Genomic DNA, 19,692 nt, shown 5'->3' on the forward strand with positions numbered 1-19,692 from the left:
GAACTAGGCTGCAGGAGGAGACTGGCTCCCCTTCCTTACAGCGCTTCAGGTTTCCTCTGACCAGAGGACCAGAGGACTCAGAGGTGCCTCTGCCTCTGAAGTAAGCCAAGGCAGACAGGTGCTGCGGTTCGTCGAAAATGAAATTAAATCAGAAAGGAATGGATAGTCTGGTTAAAGCCTTTCCCTGAAACATTGTGGCGGTGTACAACTTTTCAGATCAAATGACTCAATCAAGCTTTTTTAAAAAAAAATGAATGCTGCTCTTACTCTGCCAGGGAAGAACAGGACAGGTCCACTTTATTTCTTGAAATTGCTTTCCCCATTTGATGTTTTTTTTTCCAATCAATGCCTCGAATCATAAATAACCTGGAAAGTCTGCTCTCTTTGTGTTTCCTGCGCGGCTTTGAAACCTGTCACACTGCCCATTGTGTAAAAACTCTGGCTCTTAGCTCTCTCCTATAAGATCAGTTCTTACAGAAAACAAACAGAACCAAGGAGATCGGGAAGAGTTAAGTCTTGCACTTCACATTTAAAGCGCAAACAGTGGTAAAAAACAAGTCGTGTGTTGTTGTGTTTTGAATCACATGAATAAGAAATACCATCTTTGGGAGCTATAAAAGACAGCAAGCTTTGCATTTGTCTAATCACAGTGGTTTTAATACATATGTGTGAACTTGTAGGTGTGTAATGCAACAGTCTGACCGAGGTCTCTCTCTTTCTCTCTCTTCAGGGTCCTCTGGGAGCTCCTGGAAAATCTGGGAAGGCAGGAGCAAAGGGAGCCAAGGTAAGAGAAAGAGCCTTTAAATTCTGTGGATTTGTTAGTTTCGTGGGGGATGCTGAAATGTGTATGTATTTTTTCATGGGATAAAGCAGTACAGCTGCTCCTCTATGATTACCGGAGAACAACATCACAACAGTAAACAGTAAATAAAAAAGTAACACATTTCATCTAGTGCATCACATGTCCAGAGCAGCCTTGACACAGGAGCACTACCACATTGACAAAACGCCAAATACAGAACGGAACAGGCACAAACACAGTGGTATCGGGGAGCTCAGGTTTGTTTCGGCATCAAAAGCAGGAGCTGATGCAAACAGTCATTGACAAAGCCAAGATTTATACCAAAGACACAGAAGCACTGTGAGAAAGTAAGATCATTCAGCTGTTTATATACAACAATTATCCTTCGTTCTCTCTGCTCTCTGTCTCGCAGGGGGAATCGGGGCCTGAGGGGTTGGTGGGGAAGACGGGACCAGTGGGGCCCCAGGGGCACCCTGGCAAACCTGGCCCACAAGGTCTGCGAGGCATCCCGGGACCTGCGGTAAGTACACTGCACGCCCCCCCTTGAGGGAGAGACCCACCTGGAGCTAGAAACAAGCTCCTTGTCTCCTGCCTGAGTTCAGCACTCTCTCACAGCTCTCCCTGCCACCTTCAGCTCTCCACACCTCTTCCCCTCTTGTCTCAAGAGTCGCTCTTTCTCTTCCACTTCTGTCAGAAAAAGGCGCCTCTTGACGAGATGCACAGAAGAGCGTACAGGGCTGTTAGAGGGAAAAAAACATATCTAAGAAACCTCTAACTGCTTCAGTTTGGCTTGTATTGCACAGTAAATAAACAGGTCTGGTCTGTGTGGTGGGTTTAAAGAGGAGTACAGGACAGGACATGAACCGTAGAATTGATGTTAGAGATTTAACATATTGCTGAGTTTTTCTTCCTGCATGACGTTTTAAGGGAAAAAATCACCTGAGAAAGTTGCCCCCATGGTGTGTGCACAAGCCCGGAGTCTGCTCTTTTCAAACAGCTGCGCAACTTCAACTTTCATCATGGCAGGAAGCCGGGCTCCATGCTGTACAAATCGACAGTTTGTTGAAAAGCAACAGAAGTTAGACTGAAGGGTTTTTTGGCATGTCTCCTTCAGAGATCACATTATAAACAACAGGACTGGAAACCTGATACCAAGTGCATTCTGTTATCTATCTGACAGAGTGTTATTGAACATGAGTAAAAACAACAGCACAGTGACTCTGAGCCAGCATGCTGTGAACAATGTGTGGTGTCCTCATACAGTATAAACTAAACTGTTAAACAAGTTGGAATAAATGTACACCCTAGAAATAGTTGGGCTGTAAGCTCTGGCTCCTCAGGCTCTTTTCACACTGATTTCAGGACACCCTTGCTAACCTCTGCTACTCCTGTCATTGTTTTTCCAGGGTGAACAAGGGCTAAATGGACCTCCAGGTCAAACCGGACCCCCTGGACCACTGGTACGGTCAGCCTCAATCAACTTCAGAGTGTGAAGTTATGTGAAGACCTCCCCATTCTATTGAAAGCAATGAGAACATGTAACCAGCCTTTCACTGTTGTAGGGAGACAGTGTTGTAGTTTAAGGTTGTGTGATCTCTGCTGTGTCCCAAAGTTCATGTAACCTGTGCTTATACACGTCTTAAAGGTCGTATGACCTCTACTGCAACAGTACTAAACATCATGTGACCTGTGTTGAGAGTACTACAGGTTGTGGTGACCTTTACCAACTATACTAAAGGTCACGACTTCCGCAGCAAAGCATACTAAAAGTCATGTGACCTCTGCTATGTCCCCAGAGGTTGTGAGACCTCTCATGATACACATTCTACAGGTCATGAGACCTCTGCTCATATGGGTACTACAGGTCATGAGATTTCTGCTGCATCCCAGAGGGTGAGCACAGAAAATATTGAATGCATTCTTCTAACATAATAGTCAAAATGGTAACAATTTTATTTGAGCATTTTCTAGGAAACTCAGTGTGCTATACAACATCACACACATAATACACATAACTAAAACCCAGTAAAACCAAGAACAAAACATAAAAGCTTTTAGAAATGAAATGCTTCAGTGCAAAAATAACCCTGGTAACTGGACGATGTTCAGTAAGAGTACATTCCCGAGTGATTTAGTGATGAGGAAGTCATCCTGTCCATCTGCTTCTGTTGCTTCAAGGGTCCTCCTGGTCTGCCGGGGCTGAAAGGAGATCCAGGAAGGAAAGGTGACAAGGTGGGTCTGCCTCCCTCTCCCCTGTCCTGCTTTGTGTCGCAGTTTACATCGGTGCACCGGAGGCCAGCTAACAGAGCCGTAGATCCTCGGCAGGCACCCTCACATTACCGATGTTGGTGCTACCCCTCACCTTTCACCAGCATCAAAGCCTTAGAGGCACATTTCTCTGCATCTTCCATAAGTGGAAACCTGGGTTGCTGGCAGCTTACTATTGCCCTTGGCGTCTTACTGTTGCCACTCTCCCAGGATTCCCCAGCCCTGAGTAACTGCCTTTACACACTGGTGACAGCATTCCCTCCCCACTGACAAACATCAAGGAACCACTGTAAACTCACCAAAGTGGGTGTTGCAGCACAGAGCTACAAAAGCTGAATTTTCAATTACAGTTCCAAGCACACTGTAAATAAAACTCATCATAAAACAGACAGATACAGAATAAGACATTGTAATTGTCCCTGGGGATTCTTAGAAAAAGCATCCTGAATAATGTTTTAAATTTACACTTAAAAAAATAGGTTGTCTTTTGTAAAATTACATGTTAGTCTAAGGGTTGCAAATAACACTTTCAAAATCATTAATATAAACCTAGTAACATTTTAGCATAAACATAAACATAAGGTTACAAAAAAGTTACAGTCTGCTCACACCTGAAGAAGGCTACACAGCCAAAACTTTGTTTCCTTTCTTCTCTTTTCAGAATGGAATAAACATTTAACTTGTTCCTTTGCAAGTTACAATCTAACTCATTTAGTAGGTAGTGTCCCGTATTCTTTGGTTTTCAATGCACTTCCACATACAGTAGGTTGCACTTGTGGCCTCTGGTTTGTGTTTCTGTGTTGATTCTGAAGAAGTCCTCTGGTTTGAATGTTGATATCTTTGAAGGTTTTGAATACTTGTATGGGGTCTCCTCGCAGTTTATTCTTATCAGTGCAAGAGAGATTCAGTTGCTTCAGCCTGTCAATGCAGGGCATACCTACATCTGGTGGCTCTTATCTATACTGATTACAGAGCCGCAAGATCTATTTTTAATAATGTAGTGACAAAAATTGTACACAGTTCTCTGAATATTCTAAACTTAAATTATCTTAAGATTTTGTTTTCCATTTTTATTGATTCCCCAAATTGTTAAGAAAATATTAATGTTTCAGGATACACGCCCAAGCCCCTACAATCTTAGTTTCCCATTTTGTATTTATACCGAATAGAGTCTGGGGATACAGGAAGCAGCTGTTAATTCCGGGTGTACAGAGGTGGAATTGAGTTGTGTGCTGGTGTGTTAGAGGTTTATCAGGCTTTGCACAGTGCTGTGGGCGGTGTTAAGAGTGGCTTTGAGTCTGTCGGAGTTAAAGCAGTAGGAGAGCTGACGGAGCCAGAGCTGAACGGCGCTTCCCCCTCCCAGAAAAGAACCCAACGAAGAAGACTGGTCAAGAGTCAGCGACATGGTGGGGGTGGAGTCTGCGATTCCCAAGAACTTTCCTTTCTCAGCTTATCCAACACTTTAGGGCCTCCTGCGTACCACCTGAAATATTCTGTCAGGGGTGCCACTGGTTTGCGGGGTACAGGGGTCGCTCGGCAAGAGGCGTGTGGGTGAGATCTGGCACATCCTGTTCATTGTTCACTGTGCCCCCCAGGGTCATGCCGGGCTCATTGGGCTGATCGGGCCCCCAGGAGAGATGGGGGAGAAAGGGGACCGGGGCCTGCCAGGGAACCAGGGGACACAGGGACCAAAGGGAGATGAGGTAAGCACCACCGTGCTGAACCACAGCACAGGGACCACAGGAAAACAAGTGCCAAGAAGAGCTAGCAGGTATCTACTTCCCTGTAACTCCTCTGAATTGCAGACCAGTTTTATAACTCCAGAAACATGAAACTGCAGTGTGGTGAAAAGGTCTTATTTGTTGAGTAAACGCTAACCTGTTGCTTAGTTAGATGTTAATAAGCCATTTCTGCACTCAGTGTAAAGTTTCAGAAATACACTGCAGCGGGCATTTAGCTGAAAAATACAGAAAACAAAAACCAGGGCTGTCTCTTCTCATCTCACTTCTTAAGTGGTTGCTGCCTTGTATCTGTGTGAGCAGCTCTTTAACAGGCGATAGATAATGGTGTCCAGACACAGAGGGGGATGACAGTTTACCAAAAACAAACATCTGGAAAAAAGCAATCCTGTGTTCAGCAGGGGTCAAGTTAGTGGAAGGCCACACAGTGGTAGAAGGTGTAAACCCCGGAGATGGGTTGCTAGTTGAATAACCAAGTAGAAATCGATTAGCCTCAGTGGTGAAGAGCTCCGTTGTAATGCTGGGGTTTTGTAGGAGCAGGGGTGAGAAGCACATCTATAGAAGATATCATGTGTAAGCATGAGGTTAAACTGACATCATGGGGTGACACTGTCACTGGCTTGTCTGTGTTGCAGGGTGTTGTTGGTCCTCCTGGCCCCACTGGTCCCCCTGGCTCCACAGGCCTGCCTGTAAGTATCTCATTCCCCTTACATGTGAGAATTAAAGGAGCTCCAACCTTTCCAGGCTTCTGCATTTCAGAAACCCACTGAACTCTGCTATCATTTTGGAATGTTGTAAAATACCTGTACTGATTAAAATGACATAATGTTTTTTAAACTGAAGTCAATACAAATTGTAATTTTCTTCTTGTCACCTTTTTGAGTCAGACTGAATAAAGCTTGTAAGCCCCCCCAAAAAGTTTGTAGAAGCAAATGATCCATTTGGCATATTATTTAAAAGTAATAAAATAAATGGTATTGTTCTATTATAGCCTTGATGCTATAAAGTCAACAATATATACTACAAGGAGACATGTTTAGGCTCATTTCATTCCCGTACAATACGATAATACTTTGATTTCTCAAAACTTTGTCTTGCATCAAAGCGGCTATGTTTTACACACGTAGAAACCTACAACGTCTACCCAGACATTCATTTCACACCTCTCCTACCTGGTCCAACCTCGATTGACTCCCCCCAACACAGTTGTTGTGCTTTGTTTACAGTTACATGTTTAATGGAACAGTCGCCCTTTCTCTCGAACCTGAATCCCTTGCTCATGGCATAACCTTCCTTTCTCTCTCGGTCAGGGTCCTCTTGGGCAGAAGGGCTCCAAAGGAAACGCGGTATGTAATCTCTGCTTTTCAAACAGGATAACACCTCTAGAAAGCTCAATAACTACGTACAATATCCAGTCATATTCCATTCTGTTGACACCTCGGCAAAATAGGTTCCCTACAGTTTTTCTTTGTTGAATGATCTTTTTCACTGAGGCAAAACTGGCGCTGTTCAGAGCTGTCTTCTATCTTTGCTTTTGAATTTTGAGGTACTAGCTAGGAAGTAGAAGAAAGTCTTCTTTTGTTCTCTGAAGACGACACTCGGGTGTTCTACGATTATCTTTCAGGGACCAACTGGCCCTCGAGGAGACACAGGCCCTGCAGGCCCCCCTGGACCCCCGGTGAGTGTGAAGGGTAGATCCAAACTAATTTCCCTATCATTCAGAAAGAGATAGGAAGTGATTTAATTGGCCTTCTATAAAATCAGAATGAAACATCAGAGGGAGAAAAAGGGAAAGGAGAACAGAGATGAGGAAAGAGAGAGCAGAGTGAAAGGGAAGAATTATAAAATGTAGGATATTATTAAAAAAAAAAAGATGTCAAACCTGCATGGTCTGTAGGTATTTTTTCCAGCAAATGATTCAACTTTGTTGAAACATGAGGAAAAGACAGTAGGACTTTTTAGGAAACTGCTTGTAATTTTAAGGTGTTACGGCTGGTTGAACTAATCTCACAGTTAAACTGGTTGACTTTTCCAAATTTTTACAGAAGATGATGAATTAAAAGGTGATCTTCACTACTTATCCGTGGAATTCAGAGGGTTGTCTGGTTTTCATTCTATATGAGGTCTTAAAGACTAAGTTGTCTTGATAGGTCTCATCATTGAGGGGTCTGAGTTCCCTATGAGAGGTGCAGGGCTTTGGCTCTCTATTAGCCCTATTGAGGGGATGCCTATGATGTTGGACGTGATCATCACTGGGACGTCTTTGCTGCAGGGACCTCCGGCCCAGATGATTGAGCCTCTGCCGGTGCAGGGCAGGAAGAAAAGGCGGCGGCACACCGAGGACACAGTGCAGGGTGACCAGCTGGCAGATGAGGGAAGCGACTTCATCGATGGCATGGAGGAGGTCTTCGCCTCCCTGAACTCCATGAAGGCTGATGTGGAGCACATGAGGAAGCCTCTGGGGACCCAAGAGAGCCCAGCACGCACCTGCAAGGAGCTGCAGATGTGCCACCCAGATTACAAGGATGGTCAGCTACTTCTTTACTCTAAATCCAACGTCTCTTTCTGCTGTTCATTAAAATTTCCCAGAGCCTGGCTGCTCAGGGTCCACCTCTTCTTATTTAAGATTTCAGGCCTAAACTCAAACACACTTTATTTAGAAGGGAAAAAGTTGTTCTGACCTGTGGAGGGATGTGGTGCACAGTTTACTGAAAAGAGCACTACCAGTGATCTAAGTATAAATTAAATTTAAAAACAAAAATGTGTTGTACTTTCTTAAGCGGAGGATTGTAAGAGTCTGAAATTTGCCTTCTCTGTCCCACGAGAAATACGGGGAAGTGTTTAAGCCTGTGAACAGGGGGCAATGTTTTTAGACAAAAGGCGGTAGGAGTCCAAACATATTGCTGAAGCTGATACCCTGATGTTCTTATTGCTTGTGTATCTTTCTCCTCCCGCAGGGGAGTACTGGATCGACCCTAACCAGGGGTGCCACCGTGACTCCTTCAAGGTTTTCTGTAACTTTACTGCTCAGGGGGAGACCTGCCTGTTCCCTGATAAGAGGGTGGAATCGGTGAGTAAACAGCTACATCGATTCACAGGACACCTGACGCTGATGTCTGCTGTTCAGTGTTCATTTTAGCACAAACTGACACGTATTCCTCTGACCAGGTAAAGCTGGCAGCATGGAATCGGGAAACACCTGGGAGTTGGTTCAGCGAGTTCAGGAAAGGAAAAGAGGTACAGTCCTTTCATACGGATGGATTGAACACTGACAAATTCCATCTGGCGTTTCATCCATCAGATTGACAGGTTACGATTATCTTGATTAACATGCAAAATCGGTTTATGGAGCCAGGTTTGCTGAGGCAATCTGGGTAAAGCACTGCGCTGTATATCGCCTTCACTCCCTTCCGACCCTTCAGTCAGGAGGCCAGAGCCCGAAACCATTACAGTAGTGTCCCTGGCATAATCCTACGCTCGACAGACATTTCTTTGTCTGTAATTGATTCCCCTATTGGTTATTTCTGCAACTAATTTTAAAGCAAAGCAAGTGTGGGCTATATTCTCATGTTAATAAATTGCCAGGTAAGCAATAAAACCGTCCTTTATTCAAAAAACTAGGGGGATCTAGTTCTGTTATTAAAATAACACACTTTCACAAAGCACTTTCTCAGACGTCTTGTCTGTAAAGTAAATAAAACCAGGCCTGAAACTCTAGATTCTGTTAACTGAACCCATTTTTTTATAGTGTGTAAAGCTGTGCACTTTGCTCAGTTTGTGAGCACTTTTTGGTCCACTTTCCTCACATGCTTTGTATACAGTGCTCTGAAAAGCAGGGCATGCAAAGCACTTTCTAAAATGACAAAAATGTCCCTATCTAAAAAAAATACATGAAGTGCAACTGAAACACTGTGCCTAGAAATGAATTTGTCTTGTGTCCCTGTGCAGTTCTCCTACATAGATGCAGATGGGAACGCGGTGCACGTGGTCCAGCTGACTTTCCTGAAGCTCCTCAGCGCCACAGCTCACCAGACCTTCACCTACCAATGCCAGAACTCCGCCGGCTGGTACGACACTACCTCCAGCAGCCACAGCAGGGCGCTGCGTTTCAAAGGCATCAACGACGAGGAGCTGTCCTATACAAAGACGCCCCTTGTCTTTGAGGCAGTGTACGACGGCTGTCAGGTACGCACATGTGCCTTCACTGCATTTCGGAAAGATTTTTGATTGTTACGGTCTCGATCAAGTTGAAGTAAATGCAGCGTAGCAGAACAATCCAGTGGCAAAGCATTTGTCCGTATGCACATACAGAGTTTGCTTAAATCTCTTTTCTAACTAAGTGCACCACTTGAGGTGGTCCTGCTTTTTTACATTTAGAATCATCAATCGTCTTAACATCTTAGGTCACAGTGACAACCCACCCCATGAGAAAGAGCAGACGGGTCCTCTGTCCCTCATGAAGGGCTCCATGAGTCTGCCGTGCAGGGAGCTGGGAAGTCACAGGGGTTGCCAAGAAAGCCTAGAGGATGTGACACAAAACCACATCCTCAGTGTGTGACTTCACTCCCTACCTGCACTCAGGGCAAACACGTTTCCTCAGGAGCCCAAGGCTTGCACCTTACTTGTTATCTCACCTGAAACTCAGTCTTTAATTGACTGTACAAGTTGTTTCTATTTGTGAAAACCAGCTTGGAAGCTCCCCATTGCTCACAGCAGTGCGCTTGTGTTAATATAACTATTGAGACAAACCAGTGAAAAACCCTTTTCCCATTTACTTACTTTGCAGTCCCGGAAAGGTTACGAACACTCAGTGTTGAAAATCAACTCTTTGAGACCGGACCCCCTTCCCATCAAAGATGTCACCGTTATGGACTTTGGCAACAACAACCAGAAGTTCGGGTTCCAGCTCGGTCCTGTTTGCTTCAACGGCTAAGGAAGAGAAAGGGATAAACTGATTTTTTTTTGTTAAAAAAAGAAAAGACATTTGTGATTGCCACAAGCAATATTTATATATCTTTTTGTTGTTCTTATTCTGTGGTGGGTTTGTGGTATGTTTTTTTACATTTTTTATAAACTAAGGAAAGAAATTGTCGGCCCACAGATGTGAGATCACTGGGACATGACCACTGCACGTCTAGCAGGGATTCAAGCGACTTTGATCTTGTGGGCAGCAAGGTGACTGGACAGCGCCCTGCACAGGCGGGGCACCACTGCACATGCACGTTTTATTACGGGATAATCGACAGCCTAGTTCTTGTTCCTCGTGTTACTTTACATCTGCTCACAGAGACAATTTGCTTGGCTATTTTTAAACCCCTCAAAGAAGATTCTGAAATCCCCCCCCATTAAAACCGATAATTACAGCAATTATATATAGCACAGCGACTGGAGTTCTTTTTCATTTTTACAGGCAAGACAAACTTCACACAGCAGCAAAAAGCAACATATCCCTCATATTAAATGGAGCAAAGGAATATGTTACTTTTTGCAGAAACAATCAGGTTTCTCTGTGCTCTGTCCAGACAGATGCCTGTGCTGCACAAAAGGCACAATGCTCAAAAATTGGTCAAAAGGTGTTTTGTATCACAGCAAAACAACCTTGTCCATTACCTTGTCAACCTTCAAAGTGAGGGGGCTTCACAATTTAGGGTGCTTCATTGGCTTAGATATCCTATGTGATATCTGCACATATTTTCTGTCTTCCACAGCTGACACAATGAAAAGATGTGCTTCATTAAATGTATCATCATTGTAAAAAACAGGCAAATGAGGCCTGAAAAGAAGAGGTACTTATGTGCAATCAAAAAAAGAGTCCGTTGAGTAATTAAAGTCTTGGGGTGTGGAGTGAGACCCAGCAAACACTCAGTTTCCAGTCAGTTTGCAACCACGTGACAGTGTTGTTGCCCATGGTGAGAGCAGGCAACACGTTCATTCTCTCCTGTGAGAGACATCTGCTAACCTGGGCTAGTTTGAAACCTGTGATCAGTATTGACTGTTTCAGTGTCTCGCCTGGGGAGTCCCAGACTTCAGTTGAAGTGCAGCTTGACACCAGTACAACATTGCCTCAAGGATCCTTCGTACTGTATGCTAATCTTGCTTTTTTTTTACGCTTTTCATTGTGCATTGCTTTTTTTCTTACTGTTAAACTCAACAGTGGTGCTAAAGCATAAAAATATTTTTTATGTTTGGGAAGGGCGAGAGCATAGGGGGTTGAATACGAGGGTTCATGTAATGACGCTGAAAACATGCATGTTGTTCAGTTGGTACAACAGAAAAGGTGCACGTTCGCCATTAACAGCACTTCCAAAACTTAAAACTCAGTGCGACTTGCAGCTTGCTACCAGGAAGGCCAAGAGGCTCTCGGTACCAAACTTCCTGCTAATATTACTGCGATTTGCCACCACTTACTGTATGTAAAGCAACTCACATTCGCACCCATTCATTAGGAGCAATCTGGGTGTGGTAGTTTGCTCAGGGGTACAACAGCACCCTTAGGTGGGGCGATGACGTTTGGTGCTAAAAAAAACAAGAACTGAGAATCAGTTATTATTTAAATATGTGGGCTTGAATATGGAATTACTGGAAAGTTTAATTTAATTTCAGCTTTCCCCCTGGAAGTGCTGTATATTTTTTATGTCTGAACAGATACCTGCACAGGCCTTGTACTGATACAAATTCAGATATGCACTATTGTTTCCTTAGAAAGCTTTTCTGGACACCTGCTGCCAGCATGCAATTTTTTAAACAGGTAGCACAGATTGAAACCCTCTGCTCTGTAGTAGTACTTCAGTTCTTAAAGAAATTATGTCCTACTAGTTCGTATCACTGGATATGAGCACATGTACATAAACTAAAAAGTGCAATTAAACATTTTTTTCCCCAGCGTGACATATTAAAAAAAATGCATCAGGATTTTGTTTACCAGCACACCTCCAAATCCCTTCTATCTCCACCCTCCTTTTGTAGAGTCGATTTGTGGTACTAATTTTATAAACTGTACAGTTATTCTTTTAAGAAAACAACAAACCTTCGATTCCTGAATAAAAAAAAAACTGTATTTGTAAAAAAAGAAGTGAAATAAAGTATTCTTTATTGAAGTACTCTGAAGTCTTGCTCTTGACAGTTTCCTCCACAGACGGCACAAGTCTGGTGTTGGCGGCAGTGCTGCAGAAAGGCCTCCGTTTGTGTCTTAGTTCAGTTTTCTGCTGTGATGCTACAAAAGGGAATCCCGCTTTCACAGCAAAGAAGTCATCCCCCCATGTGCCCTAGTGTCTGGGAAGAGGAATTGTATTTTCGCTTTCAGCAGTGCGTGTTCGCCTGCCCCCCTCCCAGCTTTACTGCCCTGTTTGAAACGCACTGGTTTATTTTTTTTCCCTTTTTCTCGGGTTCTCCCCCAGGTCTGAGAACACAGCTCTGCCTCCCTCCGCTGCCTGAGCCCAGCTGTTCACGGCGCTCGGCCTCCTGCCTGAATTTTCTCTGCTGCTCTCTTTTGTTTGTAGAAATGTTATTTTCATCAGTTTCTTAGAAATCTCCAGGGAATGGCCCACTAACTCAAACGTAACTCCCAGACTCCAGCAGATGGGTAATGTGATCCGAGTGCACAACTGGTGATTATGCAAGGGCATGAAAGAATAAATTACAGTGATAATGTAAATTCTATCAAAATGCGTCGGTGAATGAATTACTTTCCAGATATGATCAAATCTAATTATCCAGTGCCGGCACTTTTCCGAGTGTCAGTCTTTTTTTCCCGAGCTCAAATTACTTAAGCAAACGACTCTCTCCACACATCGCCTGCGCCTGTCATTTCACACCGAGGAGCATTTTGAACAATTGAGAGACGTACGTTTCGTAATCCACCATAAAGCACAACAGCCACTTATCAGAATAATTATTTACTCCATTCAGCAGTATTGTAGCGCTTCATTTAATGAGGGAATGCACGACTGGCAGAGGTTCGGACATTTTGGAAGACGGGGACAATGAAGACACCCCCTTCTTCATTCACAGAAGACCACTTTCCCTACGATTTAGAGGGTCACCTGGCTGCAGTCCTCTATGACTGCAAACCTTACAGGTCGAGTCTTGGTTAACGTACAAAGATATGCCAATAAGAAAAGAGCATTTAGAATTTATTCAACAAGTATGCTGCATGATTCTTTCCAACATAGTCCCCTCTGTGTGCACATGTACTTACTCCTGCCACCACTTAACCGGGTTAGAGACAGTCCCTAGCAATGCAACAGCACTGTGAATGGTACCCCAGACAGTTTTGCTCATTGTCATCACTGAAGTTCCAATTTTAGAACATTAGGAAGGTTGCAAAACCAAAAGGGGGGTCATTTACCTCATCTAATACGTTTAGAAGCTAGTAGCTAACTGATAATGAAGCTCTCATTCAGCTATTTCCTGCAAGAATCCAGGATATCAAGGCAACATACTGTATGAGCTGAAAAATAGTTTGAAATTAACAGAGATAGGCATAACCTGTCCTGCAATGCTGAGAAAAATAACTAGCAGGCATAACCTATGGGGAAGAAAATTCAAATCTCAGGCATTTTGTTCTGCAGTGAGAGTGGCTGCAAGATGAAAGAGCTGCTTGATCCCACAGACGAGTAGTATTCATGTGCTCACCACAGAAGGACCCTCTCCAGCTGTGCTCAATACGAAGGAGCGCACACTGCTGTACACCGCATGCTGGTCTTCAAAAGAGGGGAATTTGCCAGGTTTCTGACGCAGAGCCAAAGAGAAAGGCACTGGATCCAAGTTGCCTAAGGATGCCATCATCTTATCAGAGTGTCACGTCTGCTCTTGTTTAGAGATGCACTGGAGTCATTGTCGCAGCATCACTCTACGTCACAGACCTCAGCAGCAAATAAGAAAAATAAAATGTTGAGGTTCTGCATTATACTCCACCAATGTGCAGTAACAAAGAAAAGCACTGCAAATCTAAGCAGAAATTGAGACAGGAAAGCAGACAAACCTCCCTTGCCCCAGCCCATTCCCAGGGTACAGCCATTACTACCAGAGGAGTACTATCCACATTCTCTTCCCCCCCATCACATCTGCCAGAGAGAGACGCACAGATGCCCATCACAAGCGTAACAGAAAGGCATCAATAATTAACGGTAACAGCAATGATGCAGCCTACATCAGGAGAGCACTGCTCCCCATGGTAATAAATACTGCAACAATAACCAATGTGTACCATGCACTTCTGAAGAGTGCGCTGTCATGCTGGTGATCACCAAACCTGTAGTGGACACACTCTGTTCCCTTTTCAGGTTTTACAGGCTGCTGGCTGCTAGCCACTCACTTGACTCCCAGTCAAATACACGAGCAATGCACAGCTGGGTAAAGGGCTCAGACGAGTACCTTGGCTGGAACAATCCCCAGATAACCAACCTGTTACCCTTGTCACACCTTCAGCTGGAGGCATTCCTGCTAGAACTACAGAATGGAACTGGGCTGCAGCCACTGCAAAAGCCACACCACCTCAAACTGCTTCTGATGCTTGCAGAGGCCTGCATCCGAGCCAGTGGGGGCTCAAAGTATTTTGGCCAGTGAGTAAACAGGACATATTCACTGACAAATATGCTATTTTAAGTGCATTTGCATACAGTAGGTATGTACAGTATGACAGCAGTCCTTGTCCTATCATCAAGAGTGCCCTGTAATGTGTAAAATCAGTAGTGGATCGATTGCTGCAAAATGATGGTCCTGCATCCTATGTGAGACAGCCTGCCTGCTCTCTGTCCGCCATTTATTTTGATCTATTACAAAGGCTATGAAAAGCACCAAACAGTTCGTTCTGTTTCAAAGAGACTGCTGTTTTCCCAGGAAAGGTTACAGATCCTACACTAATGTTTCTACTCTTATTAACTGAAATGCCAAACATTCCCAAAACTGGACAAATGCATTTGTTTTCTCACCCAGAACCAGCAGGTCGGGAAGCATTACAAGAATTACACTGCAGGAAAAAAAATCTACTGCATTTATAATTCTATGTAGAAGCAGCAAAAAAAACAAAAAACAACTGCATATTAACGAGAAACAGATATGAACAAACAAATTGATCAACAAAACAAAGCCACATGTTCGCCATTTGGAATCCTCCAATGCACTGTATCAGCTGAGAGGTACACAAGTGTGATGACTGGGTAACGTCAGGCATTTTCTGCTCTCTAGATATATCACAGAATAACCAGCCTGGCTTTGTATTCACGAATCAACACCATTGTTATCCGTATGATTGTCTTTGATGACCAACAAGGGGAGCGGCGAATGAAATGCAGGGAAAATGAATCCCGCGATATTCCATCCACGGAAAACCTCATGGTTCCTGACTCGGAAGCTTCAGTTAATTATCTGCAGCATCAGCAAGCCTCCCAACTCGCGGATGGAAAATCAAAGGAGTGCTTTCCAGGAAGAGGCAGCGCCGGCAACGCTCTGGCCTGGGGGCACCGAGCTGCGAGCTGAGGAAAGCAATCTAGATTCCCACTCTGCTGCAGAAACAAGTCCCAAGTGGCATGCAGCATGACTGGAGGGGGGATTTAAAACCGGGGAGAAAAGGGAAGTAAAAATAGGATAAATTGCATGTTAATCTTGGTTGCACAAACACTTGTGGCGACATAGAGTAGTGGGTAACTCTGGGCTGAAGACTGCCTGGTTACGAGCTACAGACACTGCACGCGTCTGCGTTACAGATCGCTCTGTGGGGAGCAGCTTTTACCATACAGTGGCATCCAATATCTAATACAGGGCTGTGGAGGAGCCAGAGTGCAGGACAGTTAACACCCTGGACTGGACACCAGCCCATCACGGGGCAGACACACACTACACTCACACCATGGCCACTTCTCCCAGAAGTCATTTAACCATCCAGTACGTCTTGGGACTGTAAGAGAAAATCAGAGCAAACACAGGGAGAACATACAAACTCCAAGCAGAGAGCACCAGGTCCAGAATTAAACCCAGGGCCCCAGCGCCACGAGGCAGAAATGCTAACCCCTGGGCCACCATGCTGCCCTCATACACTGACATGACTAGACTAAATCACTTATAAGCTCTCCATGCAAAACCCTCCAACATGGAACATTTATCTCACATTCTTGTGCAGACGAAACCAGGGCAAACGTTTGATATAAAGCTCTGTGTTCCCTTACTTAAAAACAATATTATCTCAATGGAGTGCTTTTTGCTTCTGCGTCGCCTCTCTCCACGATGGAGGAGGGCTGCGACAAGAGTCAGGAAAGCCATCGAGCAAACTGCCACTCAGACTAATTGCACACACATCTAAATGCTGGTCCTCTCTTATTGCAGCTATCAGTGACAATTATTGTTTGCAGATTAAAAAGGCACGCATCTACGACACTCTCCTGCCTGCTACAGAGTGAACAATGCCCCTTTGTGCTCATCGACAATAGCAGCCATAATTATGTGCGGAAAGCTGCAGTACAATTTTACAGCTATTGTGAGGCTTTCGTTTCAGTCTTGTGCATTGGAATGAGTCCTTTGGCAGCAGTCCTCTGTGTGTACGGTTCATGGAATAAATGCAGATACCCCCTTCTACTGTTTGCGTGAAGCCCACCGAATAGCACAAGGCAGGGTGTGTTTTGGGCTGGAATGACATCCGTTCTGAAGCTTGGTGCCTTCTGTGTGGAGTTTGCATGTTTGCCCTTTGTCCACATGGGTTTTCCTCAGGTGCTACGGGTTGCTCCCACCTTCCAAACACAAGCTGTCCAGGTGAACTAATGTCTCCAAATGTGGTGTTTGTGTGCTGCAACGGGCTAGTGCCCCATTCAGAGTGTAGCCCCACTGTGTGCCATATGATTCTGGGATGATGTCTGAGGTGTAGAGACTCACTCCCCAAAAAAAAGCAGCTTTCTGATAATCCAGTAGATGTTCTGTAAAGATGGACAGATTTTGCAAAAGCACATATAGAGACAAAGTTATGTCTGCCAGATTCTCTGACCGGTATGCTAGAACCTGACCAGTCTTGCATATTTCACCTGGTCACTTTCTGAAGAATCGCAGGAGATCTCTGAACTCCAGTGCACTTACAGTATACTGTGCAGTTGCGTTAATAAAAACACGGCTGATTACTTAATGAATTTCTTTGAGAAAGTAATAAAAGGAAAGTTTTTTGAAAAGTTATCTTTTACTGGGTGCAGTGTGTTTCTTGACTGTGATTAGCACTTCAGACAGATTTGCACATAGCAGTTAAGTCTGTTTACACTGCTAGGAACAACAAACAAAAAAAGCACAGAGCAGCCAAAGCGTGACGAGGAGTAATGCAATTGATATCTTAGCTTAGTTAATTCAGTTTGCATAAATACCAGCCTGCCTCTTTACCCGACTGAAAAATGAAGCCAATTTATAAAAGATGCAAAATGGGGACAAAATGAATAAAGAAGCAAAACACAAACATTTACTTAATTATGCACATGGTTGCTCCCTGGAGATCCTCAGCATCTTGCAGGACCTCACCAGACGTAATTATTTCTACCCCTACAAATACTTGGGCTGCTTTTCTGCTTGTAACTGTGAAAAGAGAGGCACGTGCTTACAAGGAGCTGAGCTGCTCATGTGGCCAGTGCTGATCCTGGCTTCTACTGCACGAAGCAGGCAGAAAGAATGAGACTTCCGCTTCCACCAAGATGAGACACCAGCCCACCTCAGGAATAGCCTTTCAGCAACACAGAACAATCCCCAAACAGAACATCCTCGTATAGCTGCTTCTGACACACAGCTCGCCAGGCAGCAACTCAGAGCCCACACTGCACCGGGTACAAGTCTGGTGACCACATTAAAGAGCTTTAAGAGTCAGGCTTAAACAGAGGAGACTATAGAAGAGACCTTGCACAAGTATTTAAAATCCTAAAAGGCATCGAAAAAGCCAACCCAGAAGACTTCAGAATCAAGAGTAAAACACAAACCAGAGGCTACAAAAGGAAAACCTGTCAGTTGTAGGAGACTGGAAGAAACTGACAAGACACGGCCGGTTGAATTCCTTGGATGAATTAGTGACTACATAACAAGCTGCATGGGGCAAAGGGCCTCCACTCACTTGTGATCTTTCTCATGTTTAGATGGAAAGAACTCGGATCATTTTTGAGCAGCACAAAATGACAAAAACAAATCACTTTCACTGCACAGGGGGTCCTGCCTTCTTCACGGCACGTTTTTTTTTAAAAAAAACAAATTAAAAAAAAAATTATATTGTAAATCTTAGCAAACAAAAGTGCAGACTGGAGGCAGAACCGAGGCTGCTATTTAATGGGCAAACACGTGAGCAAGAATGGGTACCTCCCAGCGGCCCCGTTTGCTGCCCGTGGTAAAAAGCGGCCTGCAGACGTCACGCTGCTACACGGCGACATCAAAAAGCAGGTAAAGCAGGAAGGTCAAACGCTACAACCTAAAACCGCCATCCCCTCCGTGACTCACCTGCGGCTTATCCCCGCGGTTGTGCCGGAGCTCGGCGCAGGAGACCGGGACAGAAGAACTCCCAGCTTGGCCTCGTGCTGCCAGATGGGAACTTAGCAGGTTCCCTTTCGAAAAGGAGCCATTAGTGCTGTCACCATCATCCTGGAAGCATCCTTTATTTATTGCTCCCTTAAGACAAGCTCTCCTAATATACTTCATATGATGCAATTACAGCACAAACTTAACATTATTTACTTCGATGGTAATATTCCAGAAAGAATTGCACGATTCATCTCACTGCACAGCTAAGTGCATTAAGGATAATTAGGATTCTAATTTGCTTAATTATTACTGGGAGGATTTTGCCCTATTTTTGCAGGGCTCTGATTTTTATTTAACTTTTTTTACAGCCCTCCCTTTCTGCTGTGAGTTCAAACAAAGCCTTTGCAGTAGCAGAAAAAGTCTTCAAAAGTGAAGGGGGAATTATGTTTTTTTTATTTTCTGTCGTGTTTAATATACAGGAAAATCACTGTCTTCAATCTAAATCTGCACTGAAAGAGGTTTTGCTATTGTTCTGCAAAAAACAGTTCTGAAAATAATTTTCACTGCCAAACAGCACACTTCTTTTCAAACAATCTCAGGAACCAAGAAAGACAAATGAAAACAGCAGTTTCAGGAAAAATAAATGTCCATTAAGATGACACAACTCTAAGATGACATTTGTAAAAGTCTCAAGCAAACTTACATACAGTAGCACTTTTCACTGAGAAACTCAAAATTTTCTGTACCAGCCAGAAGTCAACTTAAAACTATGCATATTTACAGTATACTGTAAAAGAGCTTAATAAAATAAGGTGTTTATGTAAAATACACCTGCATGCAGACATACACCAAAGGCCAAGTTCTAGATACAGTACTGTTAGAGCAGTTGTTTTCCAGCTGGACCTATTCAAATAGACTGCGGAATCCTTAGAGATTTTATTTTAACCAGGCATGACAGGTCTCTAAAACCCTTAGACTGACATCAGCTGGTTGTATAATCTCTGGCTAACTCAGCTTTTTTTTCAGTCTTTCAAATGCAACTTCAAAGCAAAGTAAAAACAAACTGCCATTAAAGAAACAGCTATTTCCTATACTGTATCTAGCCTGTTTACAACTGTTTTAGCATCCTAATGGCTGGAAAATTACCCTGATGACACTCTGAAGGGCCAGTCAATAACAACTAATTATTAATAAAGCGATGAATCAATACAAGCCATAATTGTGTGATTACTCTGCCCCAAAGGACATGCGCTACTTATTCAATTACAGACAATCACTTTGGCACTTCCAGCTTCGTCTCAAGGTGTTTGAGCGGATTACAGTAAAAACTAACAAAGCACACGGTGCAGGCTTCCTGAGCCGAGGCAATAATACAAAGGGGGACTGAGACTGATCGCCAAAGTTGCAGCAAAATCC

The 19,692-nt window shown here is 43.9% G+C and overlaps 1 protein-coding gene and 1 long non-coding RNA gene across 4 annotated transcripts in view; one reads left to right on the top strand and one right to left on the bottom strand.

Annotated features, from left to right (window-relative positions):
* The window catches only part of col5a3a (collagen, type V, alpha 3a), a 114,724-nt gene extending 102,818 nt beyond the window's left edge, over positions 1-11,906 (top strand). For both annotated transcript variants that reach the window (XM_069195759.1, XM_069195760.1), the window contains 13 exons: positions 731-784; positions 1,215-1,322; positions 2,209-2,262; positions 2,981-3,034; positions 4,666-4,773; positions 5,445-5,498; positions 6,120-6,155; positions 6,434-6,487; positions 7,082-7,337; positions 7,767-7,879; positions 7,978-8,046; positions 8,758-8,994; positions 9,596-11,906. In XM_069195759.1, the coding sequence (XP_069051860.1) occupies positions 731-784; positions 1,215-1,322; positions 2,209-2,262; positions 2,981-3,034; positions 4,666-4,773; positions 5,445-5,498; positions 6,120-6,155; positions 6,434-6,487; positions 7,082-7,337; positions 7,767-7,879; positions 7,978-8,046; positions 8,758-8,994; positions 9,596-9,742 (1,344 nt within the window). In that variant the 3' untranslated portion in view covers positions 9,743-11,906. The remainder of the gene's footprint in view (positions 1-730; positions 785-1,214; positions 1,323-2,208; positions 2,263-2,980; positions 3,035-4,665; positions 4,774-5,444; positions 5,499-6,119; positions 6,156-6,433; positions 6,488-7,081; positions 7,338-7,766; positions 7,880-7,977; positions 8,047-8,757; positions 8,995-9,595) is intronic.
* The window catches only part of LOC138241837 (uncharacterized), a 301,671-nt gene continuing 282,552 nt past the window's right edge, over positions 574-19,692 (bottom strand). Inside the window, exons 9-13 of one of the 2 annotated variants that reach the window (XR_011191095.1) lie at positions 9,589-9,738; positions 9,231-9,328; positions 2,180-3,001; positions 1,742-1,844; positions 574-755 (exon numbers count right to left, since the gene is read on the bottom strand). This is a non-coding gene — a long non-coding RNA (uncharacterized lncRNA). The remainder of the gene's footprint in view (positions 756-1,741; positions 1,845-2,179; positions 3,002-9,230; positions 9,329-9,588; positions 9,739-19,692) is intronic. The other variant, XR_011191096.1, reaches the window with a different exon arrangement.

The sequence above is a fragment of the Lepisosteus oculatus genome, chromosome 11 (genome assembly GCF_040954835.1).
Source record: "Lepisosteus oculatus isolate fLepOcu1 chromosome 11, fLepOcu1.hap2, whole genome shotgun sequence".
NCBI lineage: Eukaryota > Metazoa > Chordata > Actinopteri > Semionotiformes > Lepisosteidae > Lepisosteus > Lepisosteus oculatus.